The sequence below is a fragment of the Carlito syrichta genome, unplaced genomic scaffold (assembly GCF_000164805.1).
Source record: "Carlito syrichta isolate Samal-C Ts95f unplaced genomic scaffold, Tarsius_syrichta-2.0.1 Scaffold309206, whole genome shotgun sequence".
Lineage (NCBI taxonomy): Eukaryota > Metazoa > Chordata > Mammalia > Primates > Tarsiidae > Carlito > Carlito syrichta.
Window position 1 is genome coordinate 317,894 of NW_007253302.1, and position 26,477 is coordinate 344,370.

The 26,477-nt window shown below is 35.2% G+C and overlaps 1 protein-coding gene across 8 annotated transcripts in view; it reads right to left on the bottom strand.

The window, feature by feature from the left end:
- EPS15 (epidermal growth factor receptor pathway substrate 15) overlaps nucleotides 1–26,477 on the bottom strand; it is a 164,409-nt gene that overhangs the window by 93,181 nt on the left and 44,751 nt on the right. For 4 of the 8 annotated variants that reach the window (XM_008066982.1, XM_008066980.1, XM_008066986.1 and 1 more), the window contains exons 6-11: nucleotides 25,357–25,422; nucleotides 23,212–23,337; nucleotides 21,279–21,338; nucleotides 8,200–8,400; nucleotides 7,210–7,355; nucleotides 4,574–4,730 (exon numbers count right to left, since the gene is read on the bottom strand). In XM_008066982.1, the coding sequence (XP_008065173.1) occupies nucleotides 4,574–4,730; nucleotides 7,210–7,355; nucleotides 8,200–8,400; nucleotides 21,279–21,338; nucleotides 23,212–23,337; nucleotides 25,357–25,422 (756 nt within the window). The remainder of the gene's footprint in view (nucleotides 1–4,573; nucleotides 4,731–7,209; nucleotides 7,356–8,199; nucleotides 8,401–21,278; nucleotides 21,339–23,211; nucleotides 23,338–25,356; nucleotides 25,423–26,477) is intronic. The other 4 variants (XM_008066985.1, XM_008066987.2, XM_008066981.1 and 1 more) reach the window with 3 other exon arrangements.

Genomic DNA, 26,477 nt, shown 5'->3' on the forward strand with positions numbered 1-26,477 from the left:
ATGTTCCATAGTAGATATTATTATCACTAAATATGAAACTGTCTTCATGTATGACATCCTTTACATATGGTTTTCAAAATTTCAAAAATCGAGGTTCTAAAATTGGTCTCTGAATGGTCTTTATAGTAAGAAAAAAATCTAGCTGGGTTTATTCTGAGCCTTGCTATTTTACTAGCTGCATGGTCTTCACCTGTAAAATAGGGAAATAATCTCTGCCTTGCCCACCTTACATACTTAATAAAATGTTATATAAAGTCACTCCATAAACTTTATGGTATTTTATGAACATAAACTACTGCTATAATTCACTCTTCAACAGAATATACCCTTAATAGATGTTGTTTCCCAGTGAGTTGCTTCTGCCTCGGCTTAGTGTTCTTTTTGAACCATCAATGATGCCTTATATAGCTGGCTGAAGCGAGGGCAAAAATAAAAGTACTCTCTCCTTCAAACACCTGACCTACACCCAATGCTACATACAAACAACTGTACCATCATCATTTGGAAATGTTAAAATTGAGGCCTGAGCATGTAAACACTAGGATATATTGATTACTTCATTAGTAGAACATAAAACTTAGTGTTAACACTTAGGTTGTTGCAAAGTTAACGTTTATGTCACCAACTCAAACAAAAGAAGAAGCCTAAAAGCTCACAACATCCCATCCCCTCATATTTATATACTCATTTACAATTCACTTAGCACTTTCATATCCACTAGCTAATTTTCAAAAGTAAACTGAAAAGTGGGTTATAGGTAGGGCAGATATTATTAACCCCATTTTAGAGCTGAGAAAACAGTAAACGGCTTGCTCAAAGTTGAATCCAGCTAATCAGTAGTTTGATCAAAAGTCTTCTGATTAAATTCAAGTGCTATTTCACACTATGCCCCCCTTGACACTTGCAGATCAGATCATTTAGGTAAATGAAACCACCACTGCCCTAAAAGTAATTTGGCAAGCAAGCACATCAATAAAATTTGGCAAATAAATTCCTTCTAAAGGTGTCATATTGCACTTTTACTACTGAGCTGTTTTGTTTTGACTATCAATACCAAAATTCATCTATGATTAAATTAATAATATCAATTTTATGTTAATTACAGATTTGTATCAAACATATTTCTTAACTCTTTTACTGTGCTCCACTGATACACAAACCCTTATCAATGCTAAGGTAAACTGGAAATTTTAAAGTGGATTTCTGAGGGTGACAGTTATTCACTAGTATTTTCACTCTGTCTAAATTTGACCAATGAACTAAGCATGGCCAGACAGCTAGACAGGAGAACCAATGAAAAATTAGCACTTGATCTCACTTTCTTTTTTTTCTTTTTTTTTTTTTTGAGTTGGAGTTTCACTCTGTCATCCAGACTGGAGTGCAGAGGCATGCTCCCGGCCACTGCTGCCTCGACCTGCTGGGCTCCGGCAATCCTTCCACCTCAGCCTTCCAAGTAGCTGGAACTACAGGCGTGTGCTACCACACCCAGCTAATTGGTCTCACTTTCGTCCCTTAAATGCCACTGAGAAATTTGCTAACAGAGGTACACGTATTCCAAGAAACTCATGACTTCCAGACCTCTTCTGTCACTCTAACTCAAAAAAAGTGAGTTATATTTGACAGTCTTTTGCCATTAAAAATATCATCAACTAAGAAGACAGAGTGTAAAAATTAGTTTAACCTCAAATCAGAAAGGCGATATCCCAGATGATTCTAAAATGGCATGCAACCAGGAAGCATGAAAAAAATTCAGCTAATATTATATGTAGTATATAAGAGGTATACTAAGAAAAGTATAGCATGTTCTTTTCTTTCAAAATATTTGCTCTCATCTTATTTTGTACATTACACAAAAATTCCACTTTGGTAATTATAAGTGGATCAGAGAGCCCACAGAAGGCCAGCTAAAAACACACAAGGACCAAGTGACACGTGACAAAAGCATGCTGTTTAGGTATTTTCTCTGCATCAACTTTGCTGAATAAAAATCCTCTAATTTCAAAATGTATCTTGTAAACCAAAAACCATAATGCTAAAAAAAGGCATAAAATAAAGCTCTAACCTTGAGAGAGAGTAGAGTTAAGAAACTGACAGTATAAGAAAGGCGAAAAGCAGAGTGCTGCAGAATGGAAAAAATAGTCCAAACTAGAAAAAACACAGGAAAGAAAGCAACATTCAAAAAAGCATTAGTCAATGCTGCAAAAAAATGCAGTATTAAAAATTTAAAAATCAGATTATAAAGAGAAAAGAGGTTATTTGAAAGATAAAACAATCCAAGTTTAAATTTTAAGGTTAAAATTTTTGGTTAATAAATAAGACAATAGTGGTAAAATCCCATTTCAATGAATAATGCTGGTATCTGACATGAATGAACAAAGGTGTCTACATTCTAGTGACTGGACTTCAGACAAATTTACTAGATTAAAAACCCTGTACACCAGATGCAACTTCAAGTGCCTACTAATGTTATAGGAACTTCAATGAACAAACATAATTAGTCTCAGAAATTTCTGTCATACCTGTGATATGTACTGATGGGAGAATGAATAGGTTATAAAACGAAGAAAGCAACAAGTACAAAAAAACAGTCCGCATAGGTGAAAGAAAGAATGTAACAACACAGTATTCCATAACTAAGATAAAAATACAAATCCAGTAAAATTTATCTTTCTGGATGGCATCAGTCTTCTCTACAACTTAGAGAACCCAAGTCATATACCACAAAGAATCTCAAAAGATTCACAAACTGTTCCCACCTCCTCACAAAGCATATAATTAAATAGTTATTTTATTAAAAATAAGGACTGGCTGGGTGCAGTGGCTCACACCTGTAATCCCAGCACTTTAGGAGGCCAAGGCAGGAGGATTGCTTAAGCCTAGGAGTTCAAGACCAGCCTGGGCAACATAGCAAGACCTCATCTGTAATTTTTTTTTTAAAGGACCAAAACATCTATAAGTAACTCTCTAAATCTGGTAACTATAAATTCCATTTAATTTACTGGGGGGAAAAATTCCAATTTTGATTTTAATTAGGTTTGTTAAAATGGGATTTTTTTTAAACTTCTGTGACAAAATTAATGCAAAACCAAAACATTCTATTACTATTTTAAAGAGAGCTCTCTTCATACACATTTGACAACTCCTATTACTGTATATACAACTCTGAAGAGCACAGCAATGATTACTTTATAGGCAATAAGAGATTTAAAGATACAAAAGTATTTACGTATTTATTTATTTATTATTTTTTTTGAGTTGGAGTCTTACCTGGTCACCCAGGTTGGAATGCAGTGGCACACTCATGGCCACCCCAATGTCGACCTGCTGGGCTCCAGCAATCCTTCCAAGTAGCTGGAACTACAGGCGCACGCTACCATGCCCAGCTAATTTTTAAAAATTTATTGTAGAAACAAGGTCTCGCCAAGTTTCCTGGGCTGGTCTTGAACTCGCGGGCTCAGGCAATCCACTCACCTTGGCCTCCCAAAGTGCTGGGATGCCAGGTTGAGCCACCGAGCCCGGCCACAAAGTATTTTTAAAGGCAAATAGTCTCTACAGTATGCAAGTCCTTTTAAAGGCCAAGCTAGGCCAGGCACAGTGGCTCAAGTCTGTAATCCCAGAACTTTGGGAAGCCAAGGCGAGAGGATTGTCAGAGCCCAGGGGTTTGAGACCAGCCTGGGCAACTTGGCAAGACCTCGTCTCTACAACCAATCAAAAATTAGCCGGGCCTGTAGTTCCAGCTACTTGGAAGGCTGAGGTGGAAGGATTGCCGGAACCCAGCAGGTTGATGCTGGGATGGCCAGTGAGCATACCACTGCACTCTAGCCTGGGCGATGGAATGAGACTTCAAATCAAAAAATAAAATTAAAAAAAAAAATAAAGGCAAAGATAATAGCAAAAACACTATAATAGGAAGAGTTTCTAGATGAGGAGAGAAAAACCAAGGCCCAACATGGCTTAAAAATGTAGTTTTGAAAACTTCCTCTAAAACCAAAAGTAACTAAAGCCTGCTTCTAGTCATTCGGGTGTGAAGTTCAGCTGTATACTCAGGAATAAAGGGTCATATATGGCAAAACCACACAGATTTACTCAACATGTTTTGCATCAAAAATGTTTTACTCAACATGTTTTACATCAAAAATGCTTGGGGGCATTTTTGATGTAAAATTAACACCAAACAATCATATCCTAGATTTTGTCTTCAAATTTGTATTTTTTTCTATAAAAGAAAATCATCAAACAAAACATAATAATTTAATTCTTTTATAATCTATTCATAAAAATTAATTCACAAATCTGGGAAAGGAAAAATAAGGCCCATTTTTCCAATTTTAAGATTGAAAAATATAGTTGTCATATATTTAGTGAATGGTGGGGCAAATAAGCTGCAGGTAAGGATGCTATACAAGGCACTCCAGCATATTTATAGGTACAAACTAAACCACAAACAGTATACTGCGCAGCACTTGGTCAGATACACCTTCTCTACTATTCCACCCTCATCAAATCTGTAATTTGACACAGCACTTGTTCCTTTGAAATTAATGCATTCAGGTTTTCTTTTAGATTGTCTTACCTTTTGTAAACTGGCCCTGTCTGATGGTGGAATCATATCAGGAGTAAGAATGTGAGGAGGATCAATGCCTTTTATCAACTTTTGATTGATTAAGTGAAAAGCCAAGGCAAACTGATCCTTTGAAAGTTTTCCACAGTCCTTTGTATCACATAAGGCCCTGTACAAAAAAACAAAATGAACAGTATATAAATGCCACAACTCCCAAAAAATCCAGGGAAAAAGTACAATTATGTATCTTTTTAAAAATTATGGGCCAGGTGCAGTCGTTCAAGCCTATAGTCCCAGCACTTTGGGAGGCCAAGGTGAGGGAACTGCCTGAGCTCACAGGTTCAAGAACAGCCTAGGCAACTTGGCAAGACCTCTTCTCTACAGTAAATTTTTTAAAAATTAGCTGGGCATGGTAGCACGCACCTGCATTTCTGGCAACTTGGAAGGCTGAGGTGGAAGGATCACCTGAGCCCAGAGGGTTAACAATGAGGTGGCCGTGAGCATGCCACTGCACCCTAGTCTGGGCAACAGAGTGAGAGTCCAACTCAAAAAATAAAAAATAAATAAAAATAAATAAAAAATTATGAGTTGAAGCCAGGCACAGTGGCTCACACCTGTAATCCCAGGCCTTTGGGAGGTGAAGGCAAAAGGACTTCCTGAGCCCAGGGGTTCAAGACCAGCCCGGGCAACTTGGCGAGACCTCATCTCTATAATAAATTTTAAAAATTAGCCTGGTGTGGTGGCTCACTCCTGTAGCTCCAGCTACTTGGAAGGCCGAGGCAGAAAGATTTTCTGAGCCCAGTAGGTGAAGGTTGAGGTCACTGTGAGAATGTGACTGCAATTCAGCCTAGGCAACAAAATGAAACTCCAACTCAAAAAACAAACAATAAATAAATAAAAACACTTCACACCAACTTGCAGCTTGTCTAAAACTCACTCAAATGTTAGAAAAGGTAGATTGGCTAAAATGATAAAAAGAGAATGTTCACCCTAGTGCCACGTAGAGGCCTCAAATCTAATTAACTTTCTTTCTTACCAATTTCCAGAATCACTAACTACAGAATAACAGCTATGGGGGGCCAAAGAAGTCCAACATTCTCAATTCCTCAAATTTTTAACATTAAAAGATGGTGAAACCTAAGTCTCAACAAATTTGATTCATTGGTAGCACTAGAATTATACTAAAACAAGCAAAATATTTTCATGTCAGCGTACTTCCTTCAACTCTTGGACTAGGAGGAGAATACAAGGATCACCAAGCCAATACAGAATGAACAGCTGCAAATGAAGATCACATGTGAGGAGAAGGCAGCAATCTGGAAAGCTTTATAAAATCACTTGAAGAAAAAATGTAAGGGTTTTACTCCACTTTTTCTTTAAAAAATAAAATAAATAAATAAAAGCTCAGCTCTTTGACGTCCTGATCGGTTTAATTAATTGAAGGTCAGTAAGACCTGATGAAAAGACTGCTATGGTATTGTGTCAAATGAACCTTAAATTACAGCTTTCTATTTACTTCTTCTTGTGACCTTGGTCAAATGTTTTAACCATTCACTCTAAGTCTTAGTTTCCTCATCTATAAAGTGGAGATGATAGATGATAATGAGAATTTTGTGAGGGTACCTGAGAATTAAAGACAGGGTACATAAAAAATCATAATTTCAACCTCATAACAGCTGCTGTCATTTATTAAGCACAGTGCTTAGTCTATGCACTCAAAAGTGGCAGCCATTATTAGTTCTGCATATTTAATCTTTCCCAGTCTTAGGTTCTTGTTTCTTTTTGTTGTTGTTTGGAGTCTCACTCTGTCGCCCAGGCTGGAGTGCAGTGGCATGCTTGAAGTCACCGCAGCCTCAACCTGTTGGGCTCAGGCGATCCTTCCACTTCAGTCTTCCAAGTAGCTGGAACTACAGGCGCACATCACCACACCCAGCTAATTTTTTAACTTACTGTAGAAATGAGGTCTCGCCAAGTTGCCCAGGATGGTCTCAAACCCTTGGTCTCAGACGATCCTCTCGCCTTGGCCTCTCAAAGTGCTGGGATTACAGGCCTGAGCCACCATGCCCAGCCTCTTGCTTCTTGTAAGGTAAATCTACTGTCTTCCTCTATTCTTTCCTAGGTTTCTCTTTACAACCATGGGGCTACAATTCTGATGTTTGCTGTCTCTTAAAAATCTCAAGATAACCCTTGTTGTGTAGTTAGATGGACGGTGGCAGACACACTACAAAGCACTGTCATATATATTATCTCATATCATATGAAATTCATTAAAGACACTAAGGCTTGTCTTCTTTAAGGACCAAGTGTGTTATTCCTATGTGAAAGTATACATATACTCTATGGAATTATACAGGCATGCCTTGAAGATAGTTTTTTCTTTTATACTGCTTAAATGTCAAATATTTGCAGTCTCTCTGAAAATTTTAAGTTTAAGATATAAATAGATTCTGCATTTATAAGTCTAATAACAATTAACTGACACTGTCAATCATATAAAGCTTCAGGTATCCCATTCTCAACCTTGTGTTCATCGCCCAGAATTCTGAAACAAAATCTGTCCTATTTATAAATGAGTAAAGTAAGAATGTACAAAACTGGAGTTGATACAAAGCCAACTTTTAAAAAAATCAATTTAAATAAAGTCTTACCAAATATGGGCTAGTAAGGTAGAAGGTAAACCTGTTTTTAGGAAGATTTCACGGACCTCCAATCCAGACACAAATCCATCCATATCTTTATCAGTTTTCAGGAAGATTTCATCATATTTAGCTTTTTCTGCAGAGCATACAACCCACTACAGAGGGGGAAAAAACCAACAGTTATTTCTGCCAAAATGAAACAAACTTTAAAGCATCCCTCTTCTGTCCATAAGAGTATCTGACACAAATTCTGAACAAGTCTACCTTACTAACTACAGCAACACTGTATCACTTCCACATCACATCTCAATCAAAATATTGTGGCGAAGAGAAAATAACAAGAAAAATACAGATCAGTTAGGACTGTATTTATAGGTGCACGTTATTACTTATTTTTCTTTTAAGGAATGAGTAAATTCAAGCAGAGTTAACTCTTGACTTTTGAATGCCTACATGAACATAGGTAACTGAAAAAGTCTGTCTAAACAAATATTCAGATAATTCTCAACCTTCATTTTTTTATAGTTTCACCCAGCAGTCTTAACTATAGCCATACTGGCTGATTTGCATATCCTGCTATTATCTTCCCTTACTCAACATGACAAAAGGCAGGCTGGAAGGGGAAAAAAGAAAAAAAAGCCTTGGAAAACCCAGGATTGGAGAATTTGATCCCACAGAATCAAGAGTTAACTAGAAATTAAACAAAACAAAATCAACTATTAATTATGCCAGGGGAAACATGCCATGTTAGCATAGGGCATCTTCCATCTCTAACTTTAATTCTGGGTAGATCAAGGCAAAGCCAATAAAACACCCATATGAGCTAAGGCCAAATGCAGAAGGAATGTCTGTGTCCTCAGAACATCACATTATGCAGGTTCAACTGGACAGAGCTCTAAATTTTTGATACATTTGATCACTCCCCCTATCAAGTAATCAATTGTTAAATGCCATGCACTTTGTTAAAAAAAAAATCCTTTAACACTAATAAATGTCTACCTGTCTTAATGGTGCTTTGGTAGGTAAAATGCCTACAGGTGGTAAGGAGTGGTAAGATTCCTTGGCTGATGCTGAAGAGGGGATCAACCGCACAGATCCTGATATACTGACCGTTTTTCTCTTAGAAGGTGGCACCAAGGCTGGAGGCAAGGACATTGGCACAGGTTCTTTCTCTAGTGCACAGTATACCAAAAACATGGCCTTCAAGATAAACAAACCAGGGACATATATATTAAAACCATTTAACATTTACTCATTAATTAATTGATTATTGTTCAAAAACAAGTCATCTTTAGGCTATCTCAAATCCTTTTTAAAGAAATTAGCCTGGGAGGTAAAGAAGTGGAAAAAGAGAAAGAGATGAAAGGTGGGAGGGAGAAAAGGAAAGAAATCAAAGCAAAACAATTTTTAGAAGGATATTTTTAGTAAAAACTTAGAGATACACCCTTCAATTAAAGTTCCTGCAATGTCAAAGGCAAACAACAGTTTGGGGGGGGATCTGCAAAGAAAGATGTGATCTCTTTTATATATAATATACAAAGAGTTCCTAGACATTAACAAGGGGAAAAAAAAGTCCAAAAGAAAAATGGACAAAGTATGAACAGATGTTTTACAGAAAAGTAGATACCTTAAATGGCCTGTCCTTTAACATACAAAAATATGCTCAATTTCACTCATAAGAAACTGCAAGTTAAAACAATACTGATATACTATTTTCCACCTAATTAGCAAAAAACTCAAAGTTTTATAACATACTTCATTGGTTAAACTGTGGGGAAACTCATACACTGCTAATGGGAGCTGAAGGATAACAGAATATGCCACCCCAAAACTTGCCACTTTGGCTTATGGATTATTTTGAGCAATTAAGAAGCAGCAGATTTTTTAAAAAGCAGAAGAAACAAAAAAACTCTCTGTCCTCCCACCATTTGCTTAAAAGGAGGACATAAATTTATAAATGTGTCTTTCCTCCCTTCTCTATAAGAAAGAATAAAAGCTCCTTACCAAAATGACTTTAGACCGTTATTAGCCTACAGATGGCACAGATGAATCTACATAACAAACTGTACTAAGGACCCTTTATCTACTGTTAGTTTCCCATATATTTGTCTTCCCATAATATGTGGTCCCTAGAGACTCAAGGTCCTTTTCTTTTACCTTGTCATTTCTCTAAAAATGTATTGTTCTTTGCTGAAGACGCTGTATAAGCCTGAGTTCTAAGCTACCTTTGTAACTATTACTCTTTTCCAGAGTTTCTCCGAAGTCTATATGGAATATACATGTTAATAAACTTCTGTTTTTCTCTTGTTAATCTGTCATTTGTCACAGGGGTACCAGCCAAGAACTCAGATGGGTAGAGGAAAAATTACTTTCTTCCCCTAAAGAGTTCAAATTGGTACCACCCCTAAGGACAAATTTGCAACATCTACCAAACTGCAAATGTATTTCCCCTTTTGCTTCGCAACTGCACATGTAAAATCTATCCTTAGGTTTACCTGCCTAAATAGGAAATACTATATTTTTAAAAGGCTATTAACTGTAGCATTGTTTGTATCACAACCCAAGTGCCCACCTAAAAAAACTGGTTTAAAAAATTATGATATACCCGGGCTCGGTGGCTCAGCCTGTAATCCTGCGCCTTTGGGAGGCTGAGGTGAGCGGATTGCCTGAGCCGGCAGGTTCGAGACCCGCCTGGGCAGCAAGACCTCATCTCTACAATAAATCAAAAAATCAGCCGGGCGTGGTAGCGCATGCCTGTAATTTCGGCTACTTGGAAGGCTGAGGCGGAAGGATCGCCGGAGCCCAGCAGGTCGAGGCTGCGGTGGCCGGGAGTGGCCACTGCACTCCAGTCTGGGCGACAGAGTGAGACTCCAACTCAAAAAAAAAAAAAATTATGATATATTCATACAATGAAATACTATGTGGCATTAAAAAACATAATAGAAAACATTCTGTCTTAATTGTTGTGGGGCCTTCACGGGTATATAATTGCCAAAACTCATCAAATTATATACTTAATTGGATGCAGTTTGTTGTATATAAAGAATTCCTCAATATGATTGATCAGGAAAAAAAGAATCATAGAGCTCTCTCTATGGAAAAGATATTCCAAGATAACCTACTAACCATGAAAAAGCATAGTGCTGAACAGTGAATATGGTGTGTTATCTCTTGTGGTAAAGAGGAAATAATTATTCATATTTGTTGACATTTGCATTAAAAAATTCTTGGAGGATAAGTAAGAAATTAAGAAAACTGGCTGTTTATCAAGTAGAGGTAAATGGAACAGTTGAGAGCAGGGATGGAATGAGATTTTTTCACTGAATATTGATTTCTGAGCCATGATAAATATAACCCCTTTTACATATTTTAAATTAAATACGTAAAGCACTTGCAAAAATGGAATGACCTGCATTAGACTGTCCCAGAATATTTAGCTCCATTTTAAGGGAGTCAAGACATCTTCAAGACCTTCAGAAAATAAAATTTCCAGGACTATCTTTGAGCATATGAAATTACTGGAAGTAACTTGGAACCTCTAGAATGATTCCAGAAGCAACGAAAGAAGAAACCCTTGCATATTTCTTATTTTTTTCTTCCACTGAAAATCATAATTCTCCCCAAGAGGAAATTATAAGTTTTGTAGAACTTTCAAATCATTATTTATTGAGCATTCAATACAACAACACTGACCCATGATTTCCATAATTACTAATAACACTGCAAAATGAAGAAATGAGGCTAAGATGCTAAGTAATTTACCTAGTACAACATTTTTAATAAATGAGGTCAAACAAAGATCTTCTGGCTATAAAGTTCTTACTTTTTCCGGATTTGATCAGGCTTACTGGCAACATACATGTAATCTTACAATATCATGCTTTCCTTTACAACCAACAAAAGTAAATCATTGGTACTCAAATTTTAGTGGGCATCAGAATTCCTTGAACAGCTTGATAAAGTACAGATTCTGGGCCCTGCACCCAGAATTTCAGAATCAGTAAGGCTGGGGTTTGGCCTGGGAATTTGCATTTTTAACACATACCCAGGTGATGCCAATGATATTTGCCCAGGGACCACACTTGACCTTTAGACCCAAACCAAGAATTCTCTCCCCATTCACTAGCCAACCTGAAAGAATTCAGTTTCAGTTTTAGAAACACACAAACTTTTATTTCCAAAAGCCTGAAAATCCAGACAAAATAATCTGATTAGCACATACTTTCAACCAAATTCATAATACCAGAGAGGACTCCCCCAAAAAACCCCCAGGATTTATTTTTTAAATTGTGTATTTATTCTTACTAGTTTAAACTTCAGTCACCTTCAAAGTACTCTCCATCTGATCCACCTATCAAGACACTTTTCCACTGCTGAAAACAGTTTTTGAGCTCATCAATTTTGATGCCTTTTATTGCTTCTGCTGTTTTTTGTTTCACCTCTTCCACACTGGTAAAACATTTATTTCCCTGTGAGGACTTTTGTCATCCAGAGAAACAAACAAACAAAAAAAGTCATTGGGGCAAGACTGGATGAGTAGCACAGGAGTCATGCCGTTTTTGATCAAAAACTGCTGAATATTCAGCACAGTGTAAGCAGGTGCGCTCATAAACCACCCATCATGAAATGGGCAAATGTCTTGAAGGACTCTCCAAAAACAAATTCACTGAAGCCACACACAGTCTCTCACAACAACGCTAGCTGGTATACTGATGTTGATAGGTTCCTAGAACACTTACCTAGAAGGGAAGCCTGTACTACAAGGAGTAATTTTGGTTTTTTTGAGTCCCCCTCATATACGTATTGTAATATTATTAGATTGGCACTGAGCTAAGAGAAGTGACTAGCATGCACAGTCAGCACTCTTGCTGCAGATGGGAGTCATTTCCTGGAAAAGTGGACACTAGAAGCAAAAAAGCAATGTAGGCCATCTGCTGCCAATAGACAACATATTTTTTTTGAAAGTTAAAAAAATGTTATTAATTCTATGCTGCCTTGAAAATAGTTTTCCTGACAAAACAGAAGTCAAAAACTTTACCAACAAACAAGATAGCAAAAGTGAACAGAAAATTTTTAACACTCCTGGGTTGTGACTTTGCTTATTTTGTTACATTGCACTTTATCCTATTCAAAATCTGCCACTGAATCAAAAACAGCAGCCAAATAAAATGATGCACCATACTCACCAAAAAAAAAAAAAATCTGCTAGTAACTAGTCAAACTGAAATGTATTAGAACAAATGCATTTACACAGATAAAGAAGCATTTAGAATGTTTCTAATTTCTTGTTTGCTTTTTTTTTTTATGATTTCAAAGCAGAGGCATCAAAAATAAACCTAAACTTAGGGACAGCAGTTTCGGAAAGAAGGAATTTCATTTTACTGTTATAGTCAATTACTAACAGTTAACTTTCTCTGACTTTTTTTCATTCTCCGTGCTTTTATGTAGTATTTCTCAACTTTTAGTGACCATGAGAATCACCTGCAGAGCTTTTAAAGCACAGGTTCAGACTGGGACGAGGCTTAATAATTTGCATTTCTAACAGGTTCTCAGGTGATATTGATGTTGCTGGCGGGAAATCATACTTTGAGAACAAATTTTTAGCACCTTCTTTAGGAGTGTTACAAGCAGTTGAAATGCCAGCTATAATTTCTTAAGATTGCAATCTGGGATGAAATTATCAGGCATTTTTTACATTTTCCATCAATTTAGTTCAATAAAACATTTATTGAGAAATTTCTGTTCAACAGGCACTGTATCATTATTATACTAGGTACTAAAAATACAAAAGTGAAATGATCCCTCACTTTTACAACCCAACAGAAGCAACAGATATGTAAAAACTTAATTTCAATACATATGATACATGCTAATGCACACAAAAACAGCTCCTCTATAAATCTCCAAATGCCAAAAACACTTCACATAATGAAGACCTAACAAATTCTACTGACAAAAACTTACACCAATTCCAGTCTAAAAATTTACCTGTCAGAAAAATTTGAAACTTAATAAGAATATAAATACCAACGTCATTTTTCACAGAATTAGAAAAAAAAATCTTAAAATTCATATGGAACCAAAATAGCAAAGCAATCATAGGCAAAAAAGAACAAAGCTAGAGGCATCACATTACCTGACTTCAAATTATACTACAAGGGTGTAGTAACCAAAACAGCATGGTACTAGTAAAAAGAACAGACACATGGACTAATGGAACAGAAAAGAGAATCCAGAAATAAATCCAAATACCGACAACCAATTGATCTTTGACAAAGCAGACAAAAACATACACGGGGAAAAGGACACCCTATTCAACAAATGGTGCTCGGAAAATTGGATAGCCACATGCAGAAAAATGAGACTTGATCTCTATCTCCCCCCCATATACAGAAATTAATGCAAGATATTTAATTAAAGACTTAAAGTCGCACCTAAAACCATAAAAATTCTAGAAGAAAACTCAGGAAAACCTTACATGGACATTGGCCTAGGCAAAGAGTTTATGGCTAAACCCCAAAAGCAAAGGCAACTAAAAAAGAAATAAGTGAGACTTAAACTAAAAAGCTTCTGCACAGTAAAAGGAATAATAAACAGAGCCTACAGGCAACCTACAGAATGGGAAAACATATTTGCAAACTATACATCTGACAAAGGACTAATATCCAGAATCTACAAATAATTCAAACAAACCAGCAAGAAAAAAGCAAATAAAAGCACCATTAAAAGGTGAGCATACGACATGAACAGATAGCTCTCAAAAGAAGATACACAAAATGCGGGATACTGCCTGGGTGGAGGTAGGGACACAACATCAATTAAGGTACCTGATCTCAAAACAGACAAAATGGGAACCAAAGGGAGGCCCAAACTTTACCTGTACAATGTCCACTTGTATTGCATACGTAATCCTGAATTGTACCCCACATCTTTACAATAAAATATATAAAAATAAAAAGAAGAGATACAAATGTCCAAACATATGAGGAAAAAAATTTCAACATCACTCATAATCAGGGAAATGCAAATTAAAACCACTATGAGATAACACCTTACACCAGTCAGAATGGCCATTATTTAAAAATCAAAAAACGATAGATGCTGGCATGGATGCAGAGAAAAGGGGAACACTTATACACTGTCAATGGGAGTATAAATTAGAACAACCTCTATGGAAAGCAGTATGGAGATTACTCAAAGAACTAAAAGTAGATCTACCATTTGATCCAGCAATTCCACTTCTAGGTATCTACCCTAAGGAACAGAGGTCATCATATAAAAAAGACACTTGCACCCACATGTTCATCACATCATAATTGAAAAGATGTAGAATCAACCTAAATGCCTACCAACCAATCAGTGAATAATGAAAATGTGGTATATACACCATGAAATACTACACAGTCATAAAAAAAAGAATAAAATCATATCCTTTGCAGCAGCATGGATGGAGACAGACATCATCATCCAACGTAAACTGACTCAGAGACAGAAAAATCAAACACTGCATGTTCTCACTCATTTGTGGGAGCTAACTGGTCACAAAAGTGGAAATAATAGACACTGGGGACACCAATAAGGGGGAAGGAAGGGTTAGGGTTCAGAAATTACCTACAGGGCACAATGTTCACTATCTGGGGAATGGGCCACCTGAGACCTGAGACCCAATCTCCACCACTACACAGTATGTCCATGTAATGAAAACACATGTATACTCCATGAATCTAAAATAAAAATAAAGAATGTAAAAACCAATGGATAGATATAAAGACAGTTGGCAAAGTAAAAAGGGCCTGGCTGAGTCTACACTTCCAAAGAAAACAGTAAGAAAAGGGAAAAAGGGTAACTTTACCAAGTAATGAAGGTTAACCTTACCAGTGATGTCACAAGGACATCATGTACCTCCTGATGTAATGTGACAACAAAATGCATTTTGTCTCCATGGTACTCTTTGTAAAAACCCATTCCTTGAATCTATTCACAAGAAAAACATCAGACAAACCTAGACTAGAAGACCTCCTATACAGGATATCTGGCCAGTATTCCTCAAAAATGTTAGTCATATTAATAATTTTTTTTAAAAGGCAAGACTGACAAACTAATATATACCAGAGTAACTGAAGAGACATGGCAACTAAATATAATGTGATACCCTAGATTGAATCCTGAGACAGAAACAAAAAACTGGTGAAACCCAAATAAATTCTAGAGTTAATAATGTATAAACATGGGTTTCTTATTTTGGGCAAACATACCAAGGTAATACAATATAAGAATAAAGGAATACAATGAAGGGTATTCCCCACTGCAACTTTTACCATAAATCTACAATCCTTTCAAAGTTAACTAGGAAAAAAAAAAAAACAAAAGCATGATTCTAGAAAGCTGAGGTTCATCCCAGGTACTAAGACAGTGACTGCTATGCTTAGAGGACCTAAATTATAGAATCTTGTCAAACCGAACAATCTATGAAAAAGCATGCGTATAAGCTCATTCACCAAATACTAGATTACTAGATTTAGGGGCCTTCTCTTAAAATTAAAAGCAGTATTTTCGGTCCTAAGAAAACAAATAATTATTTCAAAGACCATACACTTGTAAAACGCATCCTACAAAGAGAACAATAAGCTTAAACAATGATCAGTCACTTCCCTTTGTTCAATGACAAAACCAAAATTTTATATACATTTTGAGTTTTCAAATTGGTAACAAAAATTGGCCCTTTTGCAAAATGTCCCTTTAATGCCCTATCAGAGACTATCTACTAAGCTAAATGGGTCAGAAGTAAAAGTTAGGGATTTATTTCCAATATCCTTATGACCTACTTAGTAAGATAATTCATCAGTGAGTAAATGGGATACTGATAGTCACAGACATTTTTTTAAAACCATATTCAAAAAGGTCAATATGATTTTTAATCCAAAATTCTCAAAAGTCATTTCAATTGTAGCCAGAACACTGACAGCCATACCAAGGCCTGACCTTTACAAATTCACTTTTAAAACCAAAAAAGCTCAAAGATATCCTAGATTCTGGATTTTTAATTAAACCACTGGGTTTCTGAGAATATGAGGAAGCATTTACATTTGAAAAGAAAAAAGGGCCATTCATTAAAGGTTCACATGGCAACAGAAGTTATACAAGTTAGACTCTCTAACTTTATTTATTCCAATTAAAAAAAAATAAACCAACCGCAAATCCCATTTATGCTATAAAAGAAAAGAAACTGGTTAAGAATTTTAAAGGGAAATCTATAACAAAGATTCATGTTCAATCAAGTTTTAGTTTATTAGTGAAATAAATTATTATTTTTTAAAAACTGATATTGTAATTCAACTCACTAAGTTAGAATCTCTCATTAACTTCATTTTTATTTGTTCTAATTTGAAAAATAAACACAGAGCAGATAGTGGGTCAACAAACCAAAAGCATTTTATCCGAGACAAAACAAGCAAGAATTTTAAAGGTAAGTCTTGAACAAAAAGATTCTTAATCAAAATTCAGTTTTGACTAATTAGTAAAATAAGACATTTTGGTGGGAAAAAAACCTACATTATATTTCAACAAACCAATATCCTGACAGAATATAAACTATCATAGTTGAAAAGAATGGTCATATTAATAAGTACATTGCATATCATTATTTAAGAAGATAATTTAAAATGTTCAATTCTTAGTTATTCCACTATTGCAAAAGTATTCTAAAAATTCCTTCGATTTTCAAGGAAGAGTAAGACTAACTCTTAAAACTTAGTTTTTAAGAATAATGATGCTTATAAATAAAGGCAAATCAATGACTCACAAGTACAGTTATATTGGCAATGTTGAAGTAATTATAATTTTTTTAAATAGTGTACAATTACCAGGGAAATGCAAATTAAAACCACAATGAGATAACACCTTACCCCATTGAGAATGACCATTAGGTCATTATTAAAAGTCAATAAACAGCAAATGTTAACATGGATGCAGTAAAAAGGGAATGCTTACAACTGTCAATAGAAAAGTAACTTAGTACAACCTATATGAAAAACAGTATGAAAATTTCTCAAAGAATTAAAAGCAGTCTACCATTCAATTGAGCAATCTCACTACTGGATATCTAAGCAAAGGAAAAGAAGTCATTATACAAAAAAAAAAAAAAAAGACACCTGTACTCATATGTTTATCACAGCACCATTCATAACTGCAAAGATATAGAATCAACCTAACTGCCCATCAACTGATGAGTAGATAAAGAAAATGTGGCCTATGTATGTCATGGAATACTATTTAGCCATGAAATAGAACAAAATAATGTATTATGCAGCAAATTGGATGAACTAGAGGCCACTATCCTAAGTGACATTAACTCAGGAACAAAAAGCCAAACACTGCATGCTCTCACTTATAAGTGGGAGCTAAGCTATGGGTATACTAAGGCATAGACAGTGGTATAATGGACATTGGAGATTCATGGGGGGGAATGAGAGGTGAGTATGGGATGAAAAGTTACCTACTGGATACAATGTACACCATTCTAGTGATCAGTACACCAAAAGTCCAGACTTCACCACTCTAGAATTCAACTAGGTAACCAAAAGCCACTTGCAGCCCTCTAAAGCTATTGAAACTAAAAAAATTAAAATTTAAAATAGTACAGATTACATTGCCCCATTCATTAAAGTAAAAGGAAAGAAACAGGCAAATTCTAACCAAAAGAATACTAGTGCAATTATTAATATTGAGCAAAACTGCAAGAAAAATTCTAGAACCAAAAAAACTAAATTAAGCAAAATCTAGAATTTGAGTTACAAAAAGTTCTAAAATCTTCTGGGCTTAGGAAATGATGGGGAAAGAAAAGTAAAAATAATCTAAAAGTCTTAATTTTACCGAAAAGTTAGTATCTGGGACCAGAAGTGTTTCAGATTTCAGATTTTGGAATATTTGTACATACATAATGAGATATATTGAGGATGGGACCCAAGTCTAAACACAAATTAATTTGTTTCATATACACTTTATACACATAGCCAAAGGTAATTTTACACAATATTTTTAATAATTTTGTGAATTAAGCAAAGTTTTGACTGCAACCCATCACAGGAGGTCAGGTGTGGAATTTTTCACTTGTGCCAACATGGCATCTTGCCATGATATTGTGTGTCATGTCAGAACTCAAAAAGTTTCGGATTTTGTAGCACTTCAAATTTCAGGTTTTCATATTAGAGATGCTCAACCTGTATTTAACTATTAATGAAACAGGACATTATACTAGAATTTCCACATTCACAAGTAGAGGTAATGAATGAATCACAACTTAAAAATCAGTAACAATAAGGAACAGAGAAAATAATGTAAGATATAGATAAGGAGAAATAAAATCAATATTTACATCATTATCTTAGACAAAAACTAATGCTCCTTTGAAATATAAAATTTTTGTTCTTATAAGAAAAAAAAATTCCTCATTACATCATACCTATATAAATATTTTGCACTAGAGTGGAGAATTTGAGTCAGTGGATAACTTCTGTATCCTGTTATCTGGGTATCAGTTTAATCTAATGCTAAATTTTATGAATAAATCTTGACAGGTTCTAGAAGTGTTCACATATAATTGTTTACAAAATGATTTCTTATCATGGAAGTAAAAATTACATGTTTATTGCCTGAAAGAGATATATACTTTTGCTTTTTTTGAACAGGTATGTGATGTGATTGACTTACAATTTCCATCCCTTCACAAACATAAACGCTGACTGACTGATAAAAAGGTTTTGCACCAATATCCTTAAAGAAAAAGCAATTTACGAAAAGTGTATGTGTAGAGTATGACGGTATTTCAAAGCACATCATCACCCAAATCTCTTTAATACATTCCCTTTCCCAGAAACATACCACAAACATAGACTCAGTTTCTGATACACAGCTAGGATGACTTTTGTCACCATCATGAGACGGTTATTTACACAGTTGGGATGACTTTTGTCACCATCATGAGAGGGTATCCCCCACCATTTCTCAACTATCCCCCAAATTAAAATGACAAAGACCAGGTATCTGTGACCAGAATTCAAGTCACTTTAAATTTCTGTCTCTGCATTTTTAAAATGTGATAAAAAGTAATATGTATTCTGCCTATTTCATTTGGCTGTCATGGGAAACAAACAGAAAAATATATGAAAGGACAAAAAAAAAGCCAAAGCAAGGGCAAAAGGAAACTACAATTTAAAAATCTGATATAACTATAAGAAAATGACTGACGGTACTGGGAAACTATGGGGGGTAGGGAGATGGGATTAACAGTAGCAAATATCTGTCTGGGGAGGGGGAAACACCTCTTATCAACAGAGTGCCTGAATGAAACGTAATTATATACCTAACACTTAACTGTACCCCACAAAACCATAATAAAAAATATTAAAAAATAAAAATAAAATAAAATAAAATAAAAATCTGATATAATGGCTTCACAGAAGCCTAATATTCTCCAAAAATAAATACTGATATATCCAGGGAACAAAAAGAAAAATAGGTCATGAACTTGTCAACAAAGCTAGCCTTAACAAATTTTTAAAGTAGAGATTTTACAGAGCACACCTTTCTAGTTATAATCCAATCAAAGTAAAAGCATATATGGAAGTAAAAACCAAACAAACTTAATTCTTTGGGAACTAGGAAACATATTCCTTAACCAGATGATAAAAGAAAACCAAAATTTATCTAAAAGGTTGTAAAAGAAGAACAATTTCCAATATCTAGAAAATCCAGCTAAACCTGTATTCAGGGAAATATAACCTTTATAAAAGTGATTTCAATATTAAAGAAATTTAGTACTCATCTTCCAGAAATTTAAAAATAAAAAGAATACACAATAAAATACTAGGAAGAGATAAAAGCTGAAAAAGATGAAATAAAACAGACCAAATAGGAAGAATAAATAAACCCAAAAGATGGTTCTTGTAACAGATTAATAAATTACACAAAATCAGATTAAACAAAAAACACAAGGAAGCAAAAACACCCAAAATTTGGAATGAGAAAAAATATAACCACAAGAGAACAATACACAATGCAAATTTGTAGTGGCAAGTTTTAATGTAAAAGAAATGTACAATTCCTTAGCAAAATAAAAAGGGATGAAAAATTTGAACAGACTAATTTCCAAATAAGAGAGTAAAAGGGCCATTAATGAATTAACAGCAGAGTATTCTCTAATCTTTAAGGGATAGATGAATACAATTTTATTTGGAATTAACTATCCAATTACTAAGATAATATATCTTCAGATAGGATGTTAAAACTTTTCTGCCCTCATAAAGAGAATAAAATTGAAGCGCTATTCATGTTTCATTATTAATGGAATAAAAGTGAAAATTGAAAGCCGGGCTCGGTGGCTCAGCCTGTAATCCCGCGCCTTTGGGAGGCTGAGGTGAGTGAATTGCCTGAACCCGCGGGTTCGAGACCCGCCTGGGCAGGCGAGACCTCATCTCTACAATAAATCAAACAATCAGCCGGCGGGGTAGCGCGCGCCTGTAATTCCGGCTACTCGGAAGGCTGAGGCGGAAGGATCGCCGGAGCCCAGCAGGTCGAGGCTGCGGTGGCCGGGAGCGGCCGCTGCCCTCCAGTATGGGCGACAGAACTCAAAAAAAAAAAAAAAAAAAAAAAAAAAAAGTAAATAAAAATATTCAAAACTATAATAAAAATACTGATTAATTATTAAAAAAAATTAAAAAAAATAGTGAAAATTGGGATATGCTTGAAGCAAAATTACTCCATAGCAGAAGCAGGTACTGAGATATCTGGTCAAGTTGTAATATAAAAGATACTATCATTCAGCATCTTTACAGTACATTATTCAAAGTATATATTACCATTTACCTTAAAGTCCAATAAAATGAAGAGGGCAAAACACACATTTTCTGTTATTCATTTATTTAGAAAATATTTCCTGACTGCCTGACAAAGTCTAGGTAAGAATGTTCATACCAAAAATGTAATGGAAATTGTTTTTCTCTAAGGATGAACGAAAAGACGAAATTTTCACATGAAAAGAAACAAGATGTATAAAACTTTAAGAGCATCATGTTACTTACAACTGCAAACTCATCTCTGTCAAGCATTCCATCATGGTCAATATCACTCAACTCCCAAACCTTAAACAGAGAAGAATTGATAAAGATTAATGTTCTTTCATTTCTTTTAGGGACAGGAAAAGAAAGAGTACTGATGAGAATTAAGAGTAGAGATAAGCAAGTGTCTAGTCATTAAATGCCTTGAAAGGAGTTTGAACTTCATCATAAATGCAATGGAAATCTACAAAAAGTTTAGTTTTAAGTGAAAAAGAAAAAAAAAAAAAAAATATATATATATATAGTTTAGAAATCTCATATTGACCACACAGTGGAGAAATAATTAGTGGGAAATACTAAAAAATGGCTTTGGGGCAAACCCCCCCCCATCCCCTCCCACTGTGAGAGCTTTTCTGTCCTCTTAATAAATCCAGCTTTCTCAAAAAAAAAAAAAAAAAAAAAAAAGGTTTTTAAGTCAATATTTACTGGCACCTAAAATCTATGTAACATTGATCTAGTAACAGCAGTACTAGTATTGGTGATGTGGTGGTTGTCAACATCATCATCATGGCAGCTAGCATTCAAAGAATAAGTAACAAGCACTGCACTAAGTACTTTACATACATCATCATATTTAATCCCTATGATTTTATAAACTGGGAATTATGCCCATTTTAAAGATTAGAAAACTGAGACATGGTTTCCTAATGACTTGCCCAACATCACATAGCTAGATAGTACAATCAGGATTTGACCCTATGTTATCTGCTTAAGTGGGAAATCACAGAAAGGGCAAGAGATTTAAAGGCAGTAGATATAGATAGGGTTTGAAATATGAAGAAGGGTAGAGAGAAATCACTATAGAAACAGCACAAGAGTGGCAGAAAGTAGGCAGAAGCCTAGATGAAGTTGGTATTTATGAATTTACAATTACACCAATCTTATTAGACTTTCTCAATAGTCTGTATGCAACAACAGAGAAGGCAGAAAATTAGCTTCATGCAAAGTTTGATTTTCACGCTGGGCACAGTGGTTCACAGCTGTAATTTCAGCACTTTGGGAGGCCAAGATGGGAGGACTGCTTGAGCCCAGGAGTTCGAAACCAGCCTAGATAACATAGCAAGACCCATCTATATTTTTAAAAAAGAAAGAAAAATTAAAATTTAAAAAGTTAGATTTTCAAAAATAAAAATAAAAAATTTGGATTTTCATCAGGCAGGAGACATGAAAGAATAACATGGCAAAGGAAGCTAAGGATAAGAACACAGAACTGTAGACCAAAAAAAGGAACAGAGTTTTAGTTTTACAACATGAAGAGAGTTATGAGATGGATGGTAGTGATAGTTGCATTACAATGTAAACGTACTTCATACCACTGAGTTACACTTAAAAATCGGTTAAGATGGTTAAGTTTCATGGTATGTGTATCTGTTACAATTTTTAAGTTTTTTAAAAAGAAAAGTAAAGTCAAGAAGCCTGAGATTTAAAGGTCTTTGTAAAGTCAAAGATTAAAGTCTTAGAAGTATATAGGAAAGAGATCTAAAAAGATAGGAAGTACAAGTTACAAAGTAGAATGAATGACTTCAAAGATAAGCGTATCCCTTACAAAACACCATGATATAGTAGGTGGCACACGTAAAATACGGATGATCTCCAGAAATTAACTCAAGCAATAGGGAGTTCAGAGTGTACCGCATAAAGAAAAAAAGGATCTACTTAAGGGGCTTACATATATAACTACTTGCAACCACTCATATTTTACTTGGTTATAGGGAATATCCAACTACAAAAATAGGTTGACCATAATTTTATATATTAAGTTAGATCATAAAAAAGCCTATACTAATACAACTTTAAAATAAAGCTATGTATTTTTCAACAATGAATTGTAAGTGCTTCTAGTAAATATAAAATTAAAATACATAAAAATTATATTTAGAATTTAATAATATCTTACTCTTCCAAGGATATCCACAGGCAACTTAGAATTGAGCAACACTGGTTTCACTTTATCACCAGACAGAAATCCATCTACTGGATTTAAACTATCAAAAATTGCATCATATTTGGTCTTATCTTCAGACTACAATACAAAAACACACACACACACACACAAGTTAAATAATGGTGAAAAAGATTTAACTATAGTTATAAAACTCAAGTCCTCAAAGAACACACCCAGTATTTTTTTTAACTATCATTTAAAAATTTTTCACTTTCATCAAAATATAGTATTCACTGGAAAGATCTGCAAGTAAATAATTTCAAAGTGTCTTTACTCAAGAGCCCATTATTCCTTATTCCTTTTGTAGCTGGAACACTATCTTTGTTTTTCTGCTGTTACGTTAGAATCAGAAGATTTCAGAGGTAGAAGGCCTGTGAAGAGGATCTAGTCCAACCCTTTCACCTACACAGACCAGAGCAAGAAAGTAACTATAATTTTATAAGAAGACACAGCTAGTTAGTGATAGTCTATGACAAGTATGTCCAACCCACAGCCCACGGGCTAGTTCTGTAGCTCCACAAAATGTTTTTAACATCATGTGTTTTTTAGGGCTTCTTTTCTTTGTGACTACATGCATAATTCGATTTTTGAAGTTCCAAAGTGATACTGTGCTTGAAATGAAATTATGGCACGCTCAAATTATGGAAAATAATTTAACACATTTTGTTACAATGGCTAAACGCAGTACTGCGAACTGCCAAAAACATGTAGCTTTGCTTTCTGTGTTAACACAATGTGAAAACAGATTTCAAGATTTCCAGCAAAAAAAAATCATTATTTTCTATATTTGCTACACCACTTTTAGTTGATATTAAGATTTTACCTGCAAATTTTCAAATGGAATGCAGAGTTACAGACATCCAACTGAAAGAAAAATTTGACCTCGTCTCCCTATTGAACTACCATAGGACCTATCTTCCTAGAGAAAAATCTCCCTCACTTGATAATCAAGCCTTATTCATGACATCACTTTCTGGCAGTACATACATTTGTGAGCAGTTGTTTTCAATTATGAAGCACACGAAGAGCAAAATTTGAGCAAACATTTCTGATGAGCTTCCCTTGAGAATTCACTAAGAATTGCGACCACTTCCATCAAACCAGACACTGATAGATTAGTTTTATAAAAACAAGGTTAAATTTCCCACTAGCTTTATATTGTTCTCATTTTTCTAAACTTTATAATAAAAATATATTTTAAAAAAGAAGTCTTATCATGTATATACACACTAACTATATTATATAATTTATGTGTGGCCCAAGACAATTCCTCTTTATACGATGCAGCCCAGGAAAGTCAAAAGGTTAGATACTCCTTGTCTCTGACTTTTTTAAGATATTAGGTACATTTCAAATTTAAGTTTTATTTAAATTTAAATAAAATTTTTTTTTAATTGGGGGTAAGAATAAATAGCAAGATTCTCCCCAAAGCAAGATTTCTTTTTTTTGTCAATAAAATATTTTCTAAAATGTTTAAACTACTTGTATGGCATGAAAAACCATTATCTGCATAGTCAAGGCCAGATTCCTATACTTTTAAAAATTAGTTAATAGCCCACAGCATACAGAGACATACAAATCGAAATGGCTTTAAAAAAAAAAAAAAAACTGTGCACATTTACCAAAGCTCATTCTATCTGCTATATTCCAATAATGATTTTAAATCATTAGTTGTCAAGATCTGGTATGATAAAATCAGTTTGCCTCTAAAAAACTATAATGCAAAATACCCATTTCTGAAAAAGATGCCATAAAGAATTGTTTTAGAGCCATAAGGAGAATACCTAACCAGAATTTTTAAATAATAAATAATACCTGTGGGGTAAATTATCTTTTTATCAAAGATTTCAGTTAATACAGGATTATGACATCATCATTTATTCTTTATGACAGAAATGAGATTAGATCAAAACTAATTGTCACAAAATGACTGACAAAGCTGAAAAATTCCTCAAAGATTTCTAATACTAGTATTTCCCCGACTGTCCTTAAATATAATATGAAAGTCTAATGCAATATATTTGGGGGGAGAGGAGGATGTATGTGGGTAGGAAGCAAAGCAGGAGTAAGGAAAGAACAGTTACAAAATTTACTTACTTTTACAGCCCATGGGAGCTCAGTTGCAGAGGTTCCACTGATTAGCAAAGGACTACTAGTATCATGCTAAAAAGGAAAGTATAGCACATAGAGTTGAAATCTTCACACCAAGAAGCAATGAAGAAAAAGTGGATTTGGGAATTAAATAAATTCATACAAAATTCTAGATCTCAATTCACATAGAACTCTATTTTACATTTACTGGACCTTCATCTAAGTACCAGTGAAATAAAATATTTTCACTAAGGTAGTTGCATAAATGATTTGGAGCACTAACTAAAATGTATAAGTATTATTTAAAAAAAAAATCCAGGTTGGGCACAGTGGTTCACACCCATAATCCCAACACTTTGGAAGGCCAGGGCACGAACTGCTTAGGCCCAGGAGTTCCAGAGCCTGGGCAACATAGTTGAGACCTCTTCCTTACAAAAATACAAAAATTAGCCAGGCATGGTGGGACACGCCTACAGTCCCAGCTACTTGGGAGAATGAGGTGCAAGGATTTCCTGAGCCCAGGAAGTCAAGGCTGTAGTGAGCCAGAAACTTGCCACTGCGCTCTAGCCTGGGTGACAGAGTGAGACCCTGAAGAAAGAAAGAGAAAGAAGGAAGGGAAGGGAAAGGGGGGTAAGAGGAAGAGGGAGAAGAGGAGCGGGAGAGGGGAGAGAAAGAGATCCTACTACAACTGAGATCAAGAGAAAGATTACTTGAGTGCGGCTGAGGCAGGAGGCTTACTTGAGACCAGGAGTTCGAGCCCAGCCTAGACAACAAGCAAGACCTTGTCTCTACAAAAAATAAAAAAAGATTAGCCAGGCGTGGGGGAATGTGCCTGTAGTCCCAGTCACTTGGGAGGCTAAGGCAGAAGGATCACCTGAGCCCAGAGGGTTGAGGCTGTGGTGAGCTATGATCATGCCACTGTACTCCAATCTGGGCAACAGAGTGAGACCCTGACTCAAAAAAGATTATTTGAAGCCGGGCTCGGTGGCTCAGCCTGTAATCCCGCGCCTTTGGGAGGCTGAGGTGAGTGGATTGCCTGAGCCCACGGGTTCGAGACTCGCCTGGACAGCGAGACCTCATCTCTACAATAAATCAAAAAATCAGCTGGGTGTGGTAGCACATGCCTG